At 33.4% G+C, this 19,019-nt stretch overlaps 1 protein-coding gene across 1 annotated transcript in view; it reads right to left on the bottom strand.

The window, feature by feature from the left end:
* Nucleotides 1-12,687: 12,687 nt before the first annotated feature.
* The window catches only part of LOC132713010 (F-box-like/WD repeat-containing protein TBL1XR1), a 40,593-nt gene continuing 34,261 nt past the window's right edge, over nucleotides 12,688-19,019 (bottom strand). Inside the window, exons 11-15 of the mRNA XM_060695448.1 lie at nucleotides 18,815-18,889; nucleotides 18,032-18,159; nucleotides 17,218-17,383; nucleotides 15,616-15,717; nucleotides 12,688-14,222 (exon numbers count right to left, since the gene is read on the bottom strand). Coding sequence (XP_060551431.1) covers nucleotides 14,196-14,222; nucleotides 15,616-15,717; nucleotides 17,218-17,383; nucleotides 18,032-18,159; nucleotides 18,815-18,889 — 498 coding nt within the window. The 3' untranslated portion in view covers nucleotides 12,688-14,195. The remainder of the gene's footprint in view (nucleotides 14,223-15,615; nucleotides 15,718-17,217; nucleotides 17,384-18,031; nucleotides 18,160-18,814; nucleotides 18,890-19,019) is intronic.

Genomic DNA, 19,019 nt, shown 5'->3' with positions numbered 1-19,019 from the left:
TCATGTTGTTAATTATAATGAATGTATGCATTTCTTATAAGCTTAACCAGCGTTGGGTACGACCCGGATCCACATGTCACCATGCATGTGCTTAAAGGTTACAATTTGCCTATACACCCAGTAATTCACTGAATATTATGCTAAATATATGCATAAGTACTCATCTGTCCCAACTCTTTTTCTAAACCGCACTCTTGTCAGTTTTTAACCTGGACTGTATATATTCCTCACTATTTTACTCTTTCTTTCTCTCCTGCGCATTAACCTGGCAGTAAACTTCAGTTACATTGTAGTTGAAGGTGGCCAGTACATTAACTAAAGAAGAAGCTGATTTCGTGATATTCACTGTTTTCATGCTCGGGAAGCAATGAGACCATTTTATGCATCACATAGGGAAAATAAGTATTGCTGTCAAAATATAAAATTAATCATATTTTTTTGTTAATTATAATTATTGACAATAATTAATTGGCATCCCCTCTTTACAGCGCCCTTTTGCCCTCATATGTTTTTCTTCGGTGCCCAGCTGGTGCCTGTTTTACTGGGTATTGTTGAAGGAACGTCTATCTTAATTCTATCTACATGTAAGTATTTAAATAATGAAAATTATGAAAAAAATCTACTTCTTTTAGATACTCATTTTTTTGGTAATATTTGAATAAGATTAAAATGTTACATTTTAATCTTTGTTAGCTTTTATTCGCCTTATTTCTTATGCATGTGATTTTAACCTTACTAAAAATTAAGGAGAGAATTCTGTATACTATATATACACAGTTTAGAAGTGCATTCAAATATCCTCCAGTTTACAGAATTGCCATTATGACGTGTACATGTGTATCTTAAAAATGGAACATTTTAACTGTTTTATAAGCTTAAAAAAGCTTTGTAAAATGCAATTCAAATACTTTTGCTTGCTGCCTTTTACCAAAAGATTTACTTCTGCGTATAATGATGTCAATTCCTGGACATACAATTGTTGCTTCATTATAGTGAATGAGTACAAGAACAAGGCACTAACGTCTTGGAACAATTCATCAATAAAAGTGGTATAATGTTAATTTGTTCTCACATGTTTATTCTATAATTTGCCAGAAATCCCTCGTGTGATAGAACAGAACATAACATAATAATTATATTTTATTCAACATAAATACGATAAATATACGAATACAAAATGTTTTCTGGTTAAATGCTCAGAACATATAGGAGTTAGAGGGAGCGACTTTCTAATAGAAGGTAACGGTTGGACAAGCTATAATAGTATTACCATATCCTAGTTTTGAAAATGAATCATTATGCCCATCAAAGGGTATGTAGTAGTGAATCAACTGGTGACAGTCGAAATAAGCTACAGATTAATTTTTGCCATAATTTCTTTTAATTTCATATTCTTCGCAGACTCACGTGTCACAAGGAAATTCTATAAATATGCATTGGAATTATAACATGTAACATTCAATCTATAAAAGAGTGGCGCTTTTTTTAAAAAATATTTTAGACAGATTGATACTTTATCCTAACATTTTCAAAATAGCAACTGTTCGTATATCACCATTTCAACAGTCGATCTTTGGAAAAGCTTAACTTGACACTGATAAAATAATGTCATTTTATAAAGCATATACATGTAATTAAAACTGTATAAACATGAAATGTTATGAATTGCTAGTGTAATATGTGTTGAACAAATAATTATTTAATGTAAAAATAATGATTTTCTGGGAAAAGTGCAAACGATTCTAAATTTATCATGAAATTAATATAAAAAAATGTACATGTATTTCTAGTTGAATGCATAAGTGCACATGCGTGTAGTAATATTTACTGTTGTCAAGACTCAAAATGTAGTGACATTAAGCAGAAAAATGAAAAATGTATCTTATCAAATTTATATAATATTTGTAATTGTGACGTTAATTCAAGAAGATCTTTTATATAAAAAATCAAATTATTTTAATTGTTCTTAAGGTTAAAAACTCATTACTAAACAGTCACCAGAGAAAAATAGGTCAAGTATCAAAATTACTAGTACACATATTACTTCTACATGCGTAATCGTCATGAGTGTTCAAATAATGCAGTTCGATAATTTTCTTTGACACTTTACTAAAGTTGTAAACGAAGTTTGTATCATAGTTTGGAGTTAAATCAGTCAGGGTTAAATTGTATACATATACATGCACAGTGCGTTAACTGGAGTGCGGGTATTAGTTACCCGCACTCCAGAGCATGCCCATTGATTGGCTCATTTTTGCTGGGGTTTACATATTGTGACGGCAGAGAAAGGGAAAGCGACAGAAATGTCATATTCAGATGTTCGTTCATTGGTTCATTTTTGCCGGGGTTTCATATTGTGACAACAGGGAACGTGCTTTTATGTTTGACTATGATACAAAAGAGAAAGAACACCAAAACACTCGGCAATCTGATTAATACTCGGGGGCTACCCCCATTCGTACAAATCAGATAGCCTCGTGTTTCGGTGCTCTTTCTATTACTTGATCTACACTTGAATGGATGCGCACCAAAGCCTATGACCTTGCACGTGGCGAATTTATTAACCAGGTTTTCAACGAAAACCGGGTTATTGTAATGCCGAAGTCGGCGGGCAGGCGGGCGGGCGTCAACTTTTGGTTTCCGCTCAATAACTTAAGTTTGCTTTGGCCTATTGACACCAAACTTGGTGTGTAGGTAGCTTATATCAAGAGGCAGCTTGGGATTGCTACCAAGGTGTCTGTGATCTAGGTCAAGGTCACTGTTACTAAAAATAGAAATTCAGTTTCCGCTCAATAACTTGAGTTTGCTTTGGCCTATTGACACCAAACTTGGTGTATGGATAGCTTATATCAAGAGGCAGCTTGGGATTGCTACACAGGTGTCTGTGATCAAGGTCAAGGTCACTGTTACTAAAAATAGAAATTCAGTTTCTGCTCAATAACTTGAGTTTGCTTTGGCCTATTGACACCAAACTTGGTGTATGGATAGGTAATATCAAGAGGCAGCTTGGGATTGCTACCCAGGTGTCTGTGATCAAGGTCAAGGTCACTGTTACTAAAAATAGAAATTCAGTTTCTGCTCAATAACTTGAGTTTGCATTGGACTATTTACACCAAACTTGGTATATGGATAGCTTATATCAAGAGGCAGCTTGGGATTGCTACCCAGGTGTCTGTGATCTAGGTCAAGGTCACTGTTACTAAAAATAGAAATTCAGTTTCAGCTCAATAACTTGAGTTTGCTTTGGCCTATTGACACCAAACTTGGTGTATGGATAGCTTATATCAAGAAGCAGCTTGGGATTGCTACCCAGCTGTCTGTGATCTAGGTCAAGGTCACTGTTACTAAAAATAGAAATTCAGTTTCCGCTCAATAACTCGAGTTTGCTTTGGCGTATTGACTCCAAACTTGGTGTATGGATAGCTTATATCAAGAGGCAGCTTTGGATTGCTACCCAGGTGTCTGTAATCAAGGTCAAGGTCACTGTTACTAAAATTAGAAATTCAGTTTCCGCTCAATAACTTGAGTTTGCTTGGGCCTATTGACACCAAACTTGGTGTATGGATAGCTTATATCAAGAAGCAGCTTGGGATTGCTACCCAGGTGTCTGTGATCTAGGTCAAGGTCACTGTTACTAAAAATAGAAATTCAGTTTCTGCTCAATAACTTAAGTTTGCTTTGGGCTATTGACGCCAAACTTGATGAATGGGTAGCTTATATCAAGAGGCAGCTTGGGATTGCTATACCCAGGTGTCTGTGATCAAGGTTAATGCGTTATAACTTGAGTTTGCTTTGACCTTTTGTCACCGACCTTGCTGAGTGGCAGCTTTGGATTGCCACTTAGATATCTGGGAGCAAGGTCAAGGTAATTTGCTTACAATAGAATATTCAGTATCTACTCAATAACTTCAGTGCACTTTGACCTATTGATTGCTGTCACATCAAAACTTGGTCGTTGAAAACCTGGTTTTCGTCGCATTGCGGCGCTTCTTGTTATTATTTCAAGTTGGGTTCAATTTATACCATTTTCCTTACTGAGTGCAGATACATTGTATTCAAGTAAGTCCGAAGTACATGTAATTAAAAACATACAATAACATGCGTGATTATTTCTTATATATCCACATATAATCATGACGTGCGATAGGGAGTGCTAGAGCTATTATATAAGCATTTTCTCGACCTAAAATATCTGAAATAGAATAGATCTTGTTTAATTATTGTTTCTAAATTCAGCCACCACGTACCGGTCTTATATAACAAATTGGTAAAAAAAAATCTCGAAAAAGGATGATCCATCGAAGCTGAATCGCAATAAAATAACATGATCATTGCGGATTCGGTTTGATAATTAAGGTCTGTACATGAGGGACACTGAAAAAGTGCAACAATCCTCACGCCCCTAGGAACGCTCAATTTTTATTTCAACAATTTTAAAAGTGCTGGAATTAATGATCCCACGTGGCAACCTTTTACTCGGCACTGGACACCTGTTGTTGTGAAGTATAATAATCTGGGGAAAGGGTGGGGTGATAATCACAAAAACATACATGTATGCGCAGACTTGAAGTTTAATTGAGTCTGAGGGAAACTGAATAAAAATGCACCAGAAATGTTGCACTGTTGTAACAATCGTTTTTACCAGTTCAGTGCTAATTACTTTTTCCATGTCAATGATTTTCTGTTCTATTCTGTTCTTCAACGGAAATCTCATGTTATGAACAACATATTATATAATATGCGTATGATTTCTTCCCAGATAATATTCATGTAATATTATGAAATGAATAAAACGTGGGATAATTACAAAATTAGTCTGTACAGTATAGCTGCGTTACTGTCATGCATCAATACTCATTGTTCAAATTGCGATGTTTCGACGATATAGGCCTAATTATATCGATATCATAGTACAAGCACATTATTTCGGTTGAACTCAAACCTACATGAATCTGGCTTGTTTCTGGAGCACCACTGCTATAAGCCTACATTATTCTTAGTAATGTATTTGCGTAATTCGCAGCTTACAGGTTTGCTTTCAAAATTCCGCCCCTGATTCCGCCTTCCATTCAGAACAGATTTATTGCATCCTATATCTACTTTGATTTAAACATCTCCAGGTGACCTTGCTTCATGCATTTCCCTGACAAAGAAAACGCAGTACACACTGCAGCACACCACCCACACGTCATCGCAAGAATAAATATGTCGACCCCCTCATCGTTCCTCGCCCGGAAAGATAAACAATTTATCCCTTTTTGTACCTCATAGTTATTTTCAACAACATCTATAGTATGTATCAAAATATCTTGATTAGAATATAGTTTGTTTCATAATATTCACACCTTCGGAATGCGCTCATACACGTGAGACATTTATACATGAAATGCTATTTGATTGGTTAAATATTACCTCATTAAGCATGTCTATCTGTTGAACTTTAACATTTTCAGTCTGAAATTAGATTCTTTTTCTAAGTATGCCATGCAAGACTTTTAGATCAATATCCATTTGTCAAAGAAGAGGCCAGAATAAGGAAATTCGGGATGTGAAAATAAATTTGGATTACTATTTCATTTGTCGAAATCGTTGATAATATTCACACATGTTCATTATCCCTTCAAATTTCAAGTAAGATCAAGTCGAATTTCGTCCATTATTGCAACTTTACTGAAACATCTTGTTGTATACTTGATATACAAGAAATGTACATTGACACAGGTGTGTTCTTTGTGCCCCCTTTTATGCACATGCAATAAAACTGAAAAAACGGTTGTTTTCGGTGACCGAGTTCGTATATAAATATTAATATTATGTTTCTCCCCGCATGAAGACCTCTTTTCATACATGTCTCACGTTCCTATAGTCTATTTTATATTAGTCCCGTTTGAACGCTATAAATCATGTATTTCCCTGTAAGTGCCTTTATCTTATAGTCTGTTTTTAAGATGTAAGAAAAAAATAACTGTACTGCAATCTGTACTGCGACTTCGAGTGCGGAGATCAAGACACAGTAAACGGTTACTTCCCTTATATCAAATGTTGTAATTTTAGAATAGCTGTTCGCGGTTTGTTTTTATTCGATTTTATTTGCGTATCAATCGCACCATGTTTATGAAGTGAAGGGCATACTTGATTTTTATAACGAGCTAAATCACCTTCTTTTACATTGCCATTATTTTCTGCTGCATATGCCATCCAACAATATCCCATGCTATTAAATTTTAGAACAAATGTCATCCAAGACAGAGGAGATGACGAATAAAGGTGATTTTGCGCTTCCAGACATCAACTCTTCCGCTTTTCTTCCTATACATGTATATATTGTTCGTACGACATCGTTTTACAATTATATGGGCAAATCGAACCTATTTTAAATACGACAATATTCGACCCCATTTAAGTTCATCAGAACAAAAGGCTTCCAGGAATACGTAATTTTACGATAATAAATTTCTTGAAAACATCATACTTTTTGGCGTTTTATAAAAAAAAATGATAGAAGACATCATTGCGCATTTTTATAAAAATATTTCACAATAACTAAATATAATTTAAAATTGTGTTAAAACACGCACAAATCATTTGTTTACTGATGTTCGTAGCAGTTACTTCCATATAAAGGGTGGGGGGGGGAGGGAAGCGGGCAGGGGGAGATTAACAGAGAAAGGACTACCAAGACTGTCTTGAAGGTTTATCGAGTTGTTTATTTAGTGGGCTTGCAAATTGCCTGTCGGTCAAAATACACCAAGACACTCCAAGACGTTCCAAGACTACCAAGACTTGTTTAAATTTAAAACATATTTAAAGCTTGATATATCATGTTAGACTGGTATATAAAATTTATATTGTTGATTGATGATGACATGATCGGTGGCCAATGACCCCTTCCTGAATTTGAAAATATCTAAGTGCTCTTTTAAATGGCTTCACTCGGATAAGTAAAAGGTTGTATGTTCTTGTTTTATCAATGTATAGCCATTCCATTTTGAGTAAAAATTTATATAGGGTATAAAACCACTATATTTTTCAGGCAACCAAACCAGTGCTCGACCAGGTGGTTTTATCTCTATCAGAATTTTTATTTTTTAAAAACAGATATGACTTTTTATGTTCAACAATTCTATTTCAAAAATATTTTGAAACATTTATGTTTTAGTGTCTATAGATGTAAATATGAGAGCAAATATGATACGAAGGAAATGCTATACATTGACAAATAATAAGAGTTTATTAAATTATAAGAGTTTTGGAATTTACATATACTGGGGTGTTTGAGATTACATATTCTCATATTTTTTTTACTAAAATCACTCTGCAAACATAGTTTAGTGTGATAATTGGTGTAATATACAAATTGTCTTCCCTTTTAGTGGTGTGTTCCCAAATTGTTTCAGTATTGCTGCCATATTTGTTTACATGTTCATAGCCCCTGCCTTTTATGGAAAGCAGGGTTTTGATAATTTTTGAGCACCTTTCCTATGGAAATCAATTGGAATCATAAGAGTAAAGGCAATTTAACAAAGTATTGTCCACATTTGCCCTTTATTATCATTATTTCAGTGTTTTAAATAGTTTTTACTGCTACTTGTATTATAGAATTGTATTTTTGTACTGTTAAATATTGCCTGCAAAATGGCCAATCTTCTATCAAGCTTGGAGTACTTGTACATGGTGTAGAGGTTACAGGTCAGGTACAAATAGCACACACAAACTCCCTGGGTTTTTTCACTTTAATGCATAAAACGTACACAAATAGAAGTATTGGTCGAGCACTGGGATGGTCGAGCACAGGTACTGTGACTCTATATGGTGACCCAAAACATAGTCTGTTCGTATCATATTAATGATTTTTTTTGTTACTTCTTGTATTATATATTACTTCGTTTATAGAGTAAGTTCACAAATGTCTAACTTTATACTTTTCAATAAACATTTGTGTGAAATCTATGTTAGTTGTTATTCAATATTTATATTTCTGCATAAACTGATTTATTTCTACCTCCACTAGCGGACATCTATATCATAATGTTATATACAACACAGCCTCTTTAATACATAAAAACAAATAATGCAATTTAAATATTATTGATAAAAAGATCAAATTCTGTTCACTACTTTAATATATGTACCTTCTTTAAATAATTAACATGATAAAGTATTGGAGGAGAAAGATCGACTCAGAAATCGCTTTGTTGGGAAAAGATCGACGATTCAATCCATAATAACTTAGCCCTGAAATATCATTTCCATAAAATATCACTTATCAAGATATCCAGAAAACCGAGGGCGTGCCTGGTAACCACTTCTTGGGTCTATAAATTTTCAAAGCAGCGTGCCTCTCTGGCCACTTCAACGATATTTAACATGGTACTTTGTTTATCTACTCTGGTGAGCAAATATTGCGCATGGCCGTCCCACCTAAAAACTGACTTACCAAAACGGACAGAAAAAAAAAGATCCGGGTTTTAATATTTAAACTCAAGATTGAAAAATGAGTTTTTTTTTTGTTTAAACCATCTAACAGTATGTCCCTTTAAATCAGTATCATAACCAGAATCTGTGTGCAGGTTTATTTTCTGTTGTTTTTTTTTTTTTTTGGTGGGGGTGTTTGGGAGAAGACGCAGGGACAGGGGAAAGGCAGGACAGGCATAAAAAGTAATAACAAATCACTGAAGTTGATTCATGTTTTTTTTATTTTTCCTCTGGCAAACAATAATATATCATAATGATCTGATGAGGAAGCTGCTTCTGTTAGACAAAATGTAACAGTTTCAAAATAATACATGTACAAAATCATAGTGATATCTACAAACTGACATTCACCATTCAAACCTTACACACATACATCTCCTCTCCCCCCCCCCCCCCGGTGGGTTTTTACTATTATGTCCATAATTATCAGTAACTGAATAAACTATAGTTAATGTTAAATATCATTTCACTTTACTACACACTAATATACTCAATCACTTTTTTTTATTTTTATAATTATTCTTAATTAAAAGCCAGTTCTTACTCTTTATTTCAATATAATTATATAAGACATTTTCTGATTGGTCAATTTCAAATTAATGCTCAAGATCAATAATTCAGTTTTAATGGAAAATCCATAATTCACAAAAATTGATTTTCTTTCTCACAAAAATAAAGACAAAGTGATTTTCACCATGCTAACTGAAGTCCAAGAAATAACCTTGATATGACCTTGAACCCATCCAAGTATGACATTGACTTCCACCATGTGACCTTGACTATATGCTGACCTTACCCAAAGTAAGCTGAACAGAAAAATAACCACCAGCCACTTGCCTTGACTTCATATTATTATTAAATTTATGTTTGTTTTATGTTTACTTAATTTTAACTTACAAACAGTGTCACATGGTATTTGGCCAACAGGCTTCACACATCAAAAAGCATAAACATAATGTGTAAAACTTAAGACATAAAAACACTGATAAAGAATTATTTTAAATGGTACACTCAAGTTTGTGACCACTTTTCTGATTTACCCACCCTTACTTTCATTTTTAAAATAAACATCATATCTTGAAAATTATGACCCTAACAAATTATGAAAAAAAATCAGCTTTTTTTAAAAAAAAACTTTTAGGACTAAAAACCATGTTGTCAGAAGAAAATATATACATTTTGTTTATATGTGTTAAACAACAACAACAAAATGGATGGTAATTTTTAAGTACTCCTTCAATTTCAATAAATGCCCTATTTTGATTTAATGAAAGCTAACATAATAAAATGTATAAAAAATATGCATGTGGAATGAAAGATAAGCTAAATCTATGCAAAATAAATCAATACTCCTCATGAATTAAAATATAAGCAAAAAGAAAACTGCTGTCAAATTATACTGAAAACTAAAATAAAAATATAAAGCAGCCATTAAGAAAAAGAGTTTCAAAACTAAACTTGACAACACATAGCAAATTTTTGCACTGTACTAAATTATACAGGTACAAGACAAAAAGCCAAAATAATCATTTGTTCAACTTTGGAATATCCAAGTTTTTAACCTAAAATTTTCATTTATCTTTCATTTTCCGAACAGTTACCTTCACAAAACACAGTACATGTATTAGAAAAGTAGCAGTCTGTTATCTTTATGCAAAAATTCTCCTACTTGATATTTAACTTCTAATCCCCTAACTTTGTATAAAGCTGACCTTTTCTGATACAAAGTCCCGTAACCTATCATTATGCAGTGGTTCCTTTATCTTTGAAAGAAGTTAGGTCATTTTTAATGTAGTTCTGGCTAGAAAAGAATGTAAAAGAAATAACCAAAAGTAGCCAGATGACCCATGTTGCAGGGGATTATATGAGCCGCGTCACGACAAAACCAACATAGTGCGTTTTCGACCAGCATGGATCTAGACCAGCCTGCGCCTTGGCGCAGTCTGATCAGGATCCATGCCGTTTGCTTACAAACCCTATTACAAGTAGAGAAACTGATAGCAAACAGCATGGATCCTGATCAAACTGCGCAGAGGCGCAGGCTGGTCTGGTCTGGATACATGCTGGTCGCAAACCCATTATGTTGGTTTTGTCATGGCACGGCTCATATACTCTTTCAAAATGAAAACCCGGCCCTTCATTACGTCAAAGAGAGTAATTTGAATATCTGCCCAATGAATGTCATGACCAATAGTCTGTACATACAAAACAAGATAGATAAAGTAACTCTGTCTCATGTGTAAAATAGACTAGTTGACCTTGGTATTTGACAATATGTGAATGAAAAAAAAATTAGTATCAAAACACAAAAAATTAAACAGCCAATAATTTAGAGTCAAACCTCACTGCTAACCTGAATCTAAAATTTTGACAAAAGTTTGCTATTAATGCCCAAAACATTTAAAGTCTTTATATGAACATTCTGATTCAGTCATTTTTTTTGGTTTATACCTTTTAATGCTTATTGGCATCTTTCTTTAAATCAATACTGGTATTTCCCTTGTCAAGGAGCGCGGGTTTGAGTCCCTGTCAGGCTGCACATTTTTCTCAGCCTATGACATAGACAATTTTACAGTTTGTTTCTCAAGTTCTTTTCAGCAATTTCAGCCCAAAAGAGATAACATTTTAACCTTATCTGTAGTTATATTTTAAAGGCATTATTTCCAACATGCATGATATTTTAATCCTGCAACCTGAAAAATCCCCCAATTATGCTAACATTGCTCAAAAGTGAACAATATGGTAAATACCACTAAAATAGCATTCAGGTTGACTGCCTTATAGCATGTTTTTATTTATACAGAGCAAAACAAAAATGACTACAGTATTAAATCAAAATGTTAATGCTGTATTTCTTTTTACAATGTTTCAAAAGCTAATAAACTTTCTTTTTTAAAAAATCTGTAAAAATGCAGCAAAAAACAGCGAAAAGACAGTTGCCAAAACAAATCTTATGTATAATTTATACACTGCAAATATTCTTAAAATGGAGAAAATATAAAGATTTCAGTGCAAAAAAACATGCATTCTCAAAAAGATAATTGAAGAAAAATATAAAAAAAAATAAATGCAGCTGTTTCATAATTTCTTCAGTTGAAAAAAGGGAGATAACTCTTACTACCCTGTTCTGAATTTTTACGTTCTGCCAGCACTATTTATGTAATATTGCATTTTTTCTCTTTTTTTTTCTTATTCCAAGACCTGCTACTCTTTACATACAGTACATATACATTATTTCAAGTGTGTGTGTAAGTAATCTTGGAGAAAACCTTTGACCTTCACAAGCTAGACTAATACACAAGATGCAAAAATTTATAAATTGATGAAATGATGAAAGAAAAAGCTAATGAGAGAAAAAAATCTAAACAAAAACAACAAAACCATCAACAGCAATACACAGAATAAATAGCTGCCTATTTCTTGTCATGTACACTTCCATTTACATCATTTTATCACAAATATACAACCTTTCACACATAATTATTCTGCACTACAAGAAAAGATTTCATCTATTTCCTTTATGCCATCCCCCTCCCCTCCCCCCATCCCATCCCCGATACCCCTAACTTTGGTACAAGACATATATTTTTTTACAATCTGGTGAACTGTAGAACAAGTAAGCAATTTCTTGTAACATGTCACTAAAGGCCAGAAAGTTATTTTTTCCGTATCAATTAACCTTCATAAAGCAAGTGTCTGGTTTTAGAGACCACTTGTGAAAATAGAACATTTTTCTTAAAATTGTACATTTTCTAATACATTGTATCTATTTTTAAACATTATCCTTTATTTGTGAGTCAATACAATTAAAGCACACATTTTTTTTTTTACGAAGGCCATTCAGTTTCCTTGTTTCTACCACTAGTTTACAATACTATCCTGAAATGATGTGGTGTGACCCAACTTTTTGTACAAATGTAATATAGTACAATGTCATTCAAAACCAGATACCGATATCTATTTCGTGCAATATAAAATTTCCCAATGTTGAGTGTCAAAGCTATTTATAGCAATGACTCATGTCAGAGTTATTGTGATGTAATGTATCACATTACAGTCAACCCCTTCATTTCATTGCACTTTAAAAAAAAAAAGCACTTAACTTTTTAAAAAAATATCAAGCATCTTAGTTTCATAATAAAATGGATAAGTTTCTCACAAGATTTAATATTACCATGTACGGGGAAACAGACAATTTTGTTTCTTTGGGTTGGGAAGTACAAACTTTAACCTAGCTATAATTGTGTAATGGACTAGTCCTGATTTCAATTTGGAAAAGTCAATTGTTAATCTATAGGGGCTTTAATACCAAAATTAAATTGCCTAGACTAGACTACACGGCAGTGCTGGCACAAGTCATAATTGTGGCTAGTTTTGGGGGTAATTCTTCTAAATAAAGATTTGTAAGTTTTTGGGGGTAATTTTTCTAAATAAAGATCAGAATTCACTTATTTTTATCATTTAGCTAGTGCAATTCTTGTATCATACAACACATTAATTCTCACACTCGCCAAAATCATACATGACTCAGTTTTACAACAATTTGAGATCTCATCTCATGTAAGTTTTGTTTAGAGCTAAAACGTGTTATCACCATTACAGATAGCCATGTTTCAGTGCTAAACATATGAATAAAATGACGTATTCAGTGACTTATTTTCATATATCTACAGGTAATAAAAAATGAACAATTTTCAATATACAAAAAAAAGTACTTAGTACCTTTTTTTTATCCAACTGACAACTAAACAATGGAGGTCAAATTCTTATTCTTCGGGGGAAAAAAAGTTGGGATTTATTAATTTAAAAAAATCTTTAGTTTACACTTCTTCCAGAGAGAAAAAATAGTCAGCATTTATTATTAAAAAAAGATTCTTTAATACCATAGTTTTTTATATTTGTAATAATGTTTTAAAAGTCTAATTTATATATATCTCATATACAAAGAAATGGTAATTTCAACGTAGAAAATGAGAAATTTTTTTCATTTAAGGTATTTCAAATATCAGCAAACATTATTCACAATTTTTAATTTGGTTTACTAAAGCTTCATGTTTGTAAATATAACACTGTGACAACGCCCTCTAATAACTATAGACTACCATTTTCTGCACTCTTGACTATTCAATGGATATCATGATTCTAAATATAGCATCCTAGATACCGGCGCGATAGTAATCATAATTGTGAGAATATTTCGGTCATCTATTCCACATGAATTCACCCATTGTGAAGTTATTATTACAAATGCTAAATCCATAAGAACATCAAATCCTAAATCCATAACACATCTATAATTTTAGCAACATTTAATAGCTGATTGATCCACCACTCCACACTGTAATTCAGCAGAAATACAACTGATCTTCTATCAAACTTTAGTCGAAGCCGAAATGTCCAGCGATGTTGTTTTTCCCTCACTTGAATATTTTACATGTTTGTGCCTTTAGTGTGAAGTGTAGCACAGTGCATGCGGAATTTCGAAAAACCAGGGTAGATGTCACCGTGATGCCGTATTTAACACGTCCGGCACAGTGAAATCTGTGCCCATGGCAGTAGACCGCAATGAAGCACATCTAAAGTAAAAGTTTTGGTACACTAGAAATCCCCTTCACCATTTCTACCAGTTTTTCTGCATTTTTTAATTTGAGTTTTACTTGTAACACTCATTTTGTGCACCAATTATTTAAGCTCGATACCTCAATATATGGAAGAAGGTATCACTTCCGTAAGTCTAGCACAAATACCTGGAAAGAGAAGCATAAAATAATTATCATATTGCAGATATATCTGACACTATACTTTATATAGTTCTACTACAGCTTTACAAGGAGGAAAACCCCAAAGTCCCTTCTTTGGCATTATTTTCATGCAAAAATGGACTAACACAGACCTTCTTTAGGCTAGCTAATAGCTTCTTCAACTAAACCAATTCAATCTTCTTGAGGATAATAAAACAACCATTTAGCTCCAGACAGTAACCAACTATTTTGGGTAATACTAGTTTTCTCTCAAGTTTAACTGTGATCTCAGACCAGCTAAATTTAACAGTAACATGCCGTCATCCCCAAGTTTAGTTTAACCTGTAACCCACTCTTGAGTTGAACAGTAACATTTCATCAGTAACACCCTCTTTAAATAGACACAAAACTTTAATTTGCTCGGAAACTGCCAAGAAGGAGGTGTTATTTAAAGCAATTGTTGATAACAACTGATGACACATGGTTGACACATTGCCACCATAAAAGCTTATCTCTGAGCAAATCAGACTCAGGTGAGCTAATAAGGTAACTGTTCACAGAGCAATGAACTTGTTTACATGTATGTTTGATTGTTTAATTATGTAACATATGTTAATTGATGATGTCATGCAAAGGAACAAAAAACTGATTTTCAAGGACGACAGAATAGCCTATAAATGATGTGGCAAGGCAGAAAATACATTAATCATTGCATTGCATAACATTTTAACATGAAAATCAAAAACATTGAATTCAAAGAATAACAGTTTTTTATGTATTCTTTCATATACATGCGAATTCTTCAAGAAATACATTTTTTAAAATCATATCCCTTCATAAAACCAATAGAAAATGGAGGAAAACATAGAAATGCATTTTCATTCAGAAAGTGACTTATCTAGCTGAAAGATTTGAAAAATAAGAAACATAAGTGAAGGATGAGTCAAATTTATGATAAAATCTTTACAACATCTTGAAATCCCCATTATGCAATAATGGACAGTTCCAATCTGGACAAATCCACTTAAGAAATTCAGAAGGTTATGGGTAAACAAATAAGGGTGTTTCATTGTAAGTAATACAAACTAAGAATTGTTTGATATTTCAACAGGTATGTAACAGAAAAGGTGGCCATACATACATACTATAAATGAGCCGCATCAAAACAAAACCAACATAGTGTGTTGGTGACCAGCATGGATCCAGACCAGCCTGCGCATCCGCGCAGTCTGATCAGGATCCATGCTGTTTGCTTGTTTCTCTACTTGTAATAGAGTTGGTAAGCGAACAGCATGGATCCTGATCAGACTGTGCGGATGCACAGGCTGGTCTGGATCCATGCTGGTCGCAAACGCACTATGTTGGTTTTGTCGTGACGCGGCTCAAATGTAATACTTACAGAACCATCAGATGCACTAGCTCCCACCTTGTCCCCCCGGTGATTCCAACATACTTCAAATATCCCACCAGTTCCTCTGTAACTGTGTACTAAGGCTCCCGTCTGTTAAACAGAAAATATGAACGTTAATACTGAAAAACTGATAGATAACAGATTATTAGAAGATAGAAACTTTTTGTTACGCGGACCAAACCAACTGTCGAGAATGGTGGCGTGGACGAGTGGTTAACACGCGAGACTAGTAATTTAAGGATTGCTGAATGCATGGGTTCAAACCCTGTCAGGGGCAAGCCGTTGTTTCCTTGAGCAAGAAACTTTACAGTCAAAGCTTTTGTTACTGGTTGGTTCCAGGAACATACTGAGGGTGATTTTTAAATAAGCTTACAGCTTCCAACACAATCAAACTAAAATAAATTTGCATAAACCAACTGCCGAGGTATGACCAAATCAATTTTGGTGCCGATTCATCCCTTAAAACTGCTAATGCCAGACGCATTACAACATGCAATTAAATGTCTCAAGGATTGCACTACACCTGTTGGGGGACACTGACCTAAACAGTGCAATCAGACATTTACTGCATTTTCATTTATCTACTGAAATACCTAAATATTTACCATTGACTGGGCCAAATTCAAGCAAAGGCAATCCCACTAAATATTACTTGCAGGATACGACTTAAATATTACTTGCAGGATACGACTTAAGATAACATAGCAAGAAAATATTTGCTCAAATATAGGTCACCGACTTCATGTTTTCAAAGCAGAACCTTGGAATGGTAAATAAAACCAATCCTTCAAGAACTTCTCGTACAGATCCATAAACAAACGGAGCCGCATCTTTCCTTCCTATACCATCATTTGACAAGTAATCAGTACACATTAAACTATAAGTCTTCTCAATTTCATTCAAAGTCATATAAGTTCAGTATTTATCACTGAGACATGGATAAAGAAAATTCTCTATTTCTCAGTCAGACACAATGAGTCAACAAGTCCTTTCAATACAGCTATAATAGATGAAACAAAAAGCTGTAGCACAATTTGATCACACTGGGCAGCATTACTTTTACTAAAGACTATTTCTATAGAATGGTCGTCATATTTTATGATATTGAAGGCTAACTCACCACTGACAGAATTATTTGGTTGACTGATCTTCAATTTATTAAACCAAAGAAACATTTTTTTTCTGCAAATTTTCTGTGACCAGTCTATTGACATTTGTTTCACAAATTACAAGGTATATCCTGAAAGCACCATTTATGTTCATAATTCTTTCAAATGATTTATGTGGGGAAGTTGGCAGTTATTTGAGGATAAACAGTGGAACAATGGAATAAAAGATACTTGCCAGGTAAATGCCTATCCCTAGTGATGAATGTGAAGATTTGCTGAATTAAGTTTAGTTTTAACATATTCATTTAAGCCAAATAGTGAAATAAGTTCATGCAACTTATATATTGTCACCTTAGTGCAGTAATGGGTTAAGTCCTTCTAAATTTAATAGGATTTATCACTTATTACACAAATGTGATAATATATAACATTCAACATTTTGTTGTCAGTTGGATTAAAATGTCATTATTTTCATACTTACACTAACATTCCAAATATGAACACATTTATCAAAAGATCCGCTAGCAAGATATTTGCCGTCGGGACTGAAAGCTACGCTATATACGGGTTCCTGGTGTTTTGTGAGCGTGTGTATACAGGTACCCCTCTCTACCTCCCATAATCTCACTGTAGAGTCAAATGATGCGCTGAAAATCAGACCAAAAATGTTTTATTACTAAACAACTACCATGTAAGAAATATGAACTATCAAACCTGTGAATTACTTGATATATTTAAAGATGTATATAAAGCTATATCACTGCTGCTAACAATTTATACATTTTTTGTTAGAATTTTGAATCAGAATTATTTCAATATGCCTGTATGAAAGAAATATGTTGGCTAATTTTCTTTTGAGCTAATGGCCTATGCATTAAATCATTGCTAAAAGGTTAATTTAAACTTGAACTAGAAAGCAAAATATTTTGTTTCGCACATTTTATTCTGTTTTGTACAGTCATTTTTCCCCCTTTAAATACATGTAAAATACATGTAAGCTGAAAAAAGCTGTTTTCCCCAGCCCAAAATAGGTGTTTTTTTCTCCAAATAATGCTATATTATGCCCTTTTGCACATTCATTACCAGAAACATGACTAAATAGCAAATGATTTTTATCTGCTAGTTGATAAATTTATTTGACTGAAGGACAGAAAGCTGTCCCTATAGATAGCTTCTGCTATGTACCATGCATGTTAAATTGAATTGGAATTGAAAATTTTATAAAATATGTGCGTAAATTCCATTAACAGTTGTTGGATTATGATTTCAGGTTTACAAATATGTTTGGTACCCACCTAGCTAGTATCAAAGGAGCATTTGGATTGTCTGTGCCGGGCCCAGTTGGACTCCATTTTATAGTGTAGATCTCTTTGTTATGTGCTTGTAAATCATGCACACATGTATCTTGTTTCATACTCCATATCTGATAAAACAGAGAAAAATTTCAACACTCCATATGTGATAAAACATGGAAAGATTATATACACATTACATTATGCAATAAAAAAAATATATACAGTTTATATCAACAAATAATCAATGACCTACAATTTGAACTTATGCAATTTTACTTTAATTGTATTTCAACCAAATAGGATGCATTTACACAAAGTTTTGATAAAACCAGACTAAATTTGTGATCTCTACTGGTTGGAGATCACTAAAAATTGTGAAATCTGTATGGAAAAATGCACAAAAAGTGTCAGGTTGACCAAGTTAACCTGACCAATATGCAGTTCACATTTTTTTTCGTGATCTGACCAAATTACCTACCCAGTACTATTTCACCAAAAATAACACATCTAAAAAGGATTCTGAAAATACTGGTCATATCATAACTGTTGAAGATTTTACTTAACTAGTGGAGAAAGATCCAGCCACATCTTTTACCGATGACTGTTTCATTTGAACCTTTTGATATTGAAACCTCTTAAAACAACAATGGGCGGTTCTAAATTCAAAGCAGAGCACTAGTCGATTATACAAACATAACAAAGTAAACTTTCAGGGTGCTGATTGAAATTGAAAAACGCTTTTTTGTTGAATTGTGTGCGTAATGACAAAAAAAGAAATAGTACCTTCAATGTCATATCATCTGAACACGATGCCAGCAAGTTACCCTGAGGATCCCACTTGATTGCGTTAACTTCATTCTGAAATGACCAATGTTTTCTATATACATGTATTACATATTTAACCTTGAAATAGTATTTACATTCATTGTGTGATAAACATGCCCCAGGAAAACAATATTGGAGAATCACTTCTTAAGGCAGTTAGATA

This window comes from Ruditapes philippinarum, unplaced genomic scaffold, assembly GCF_026571515.1.
Source record: "Ruditapes philippinarum isolate M1 unplaced genomic scaffold, ASM2657151v2 ctg2158_1_1_1_1, whole genome shotgun sequence".
Lineage (NCBI taxonomy): Eukaryota > Metazoa > Mollusca > Bivalvia > Venerida > Veneridae > Ruditapes > Ruditapes philippinarum.
This window is presented reverse-complemented; position numbering and strand designations above follow the sequence as displayed.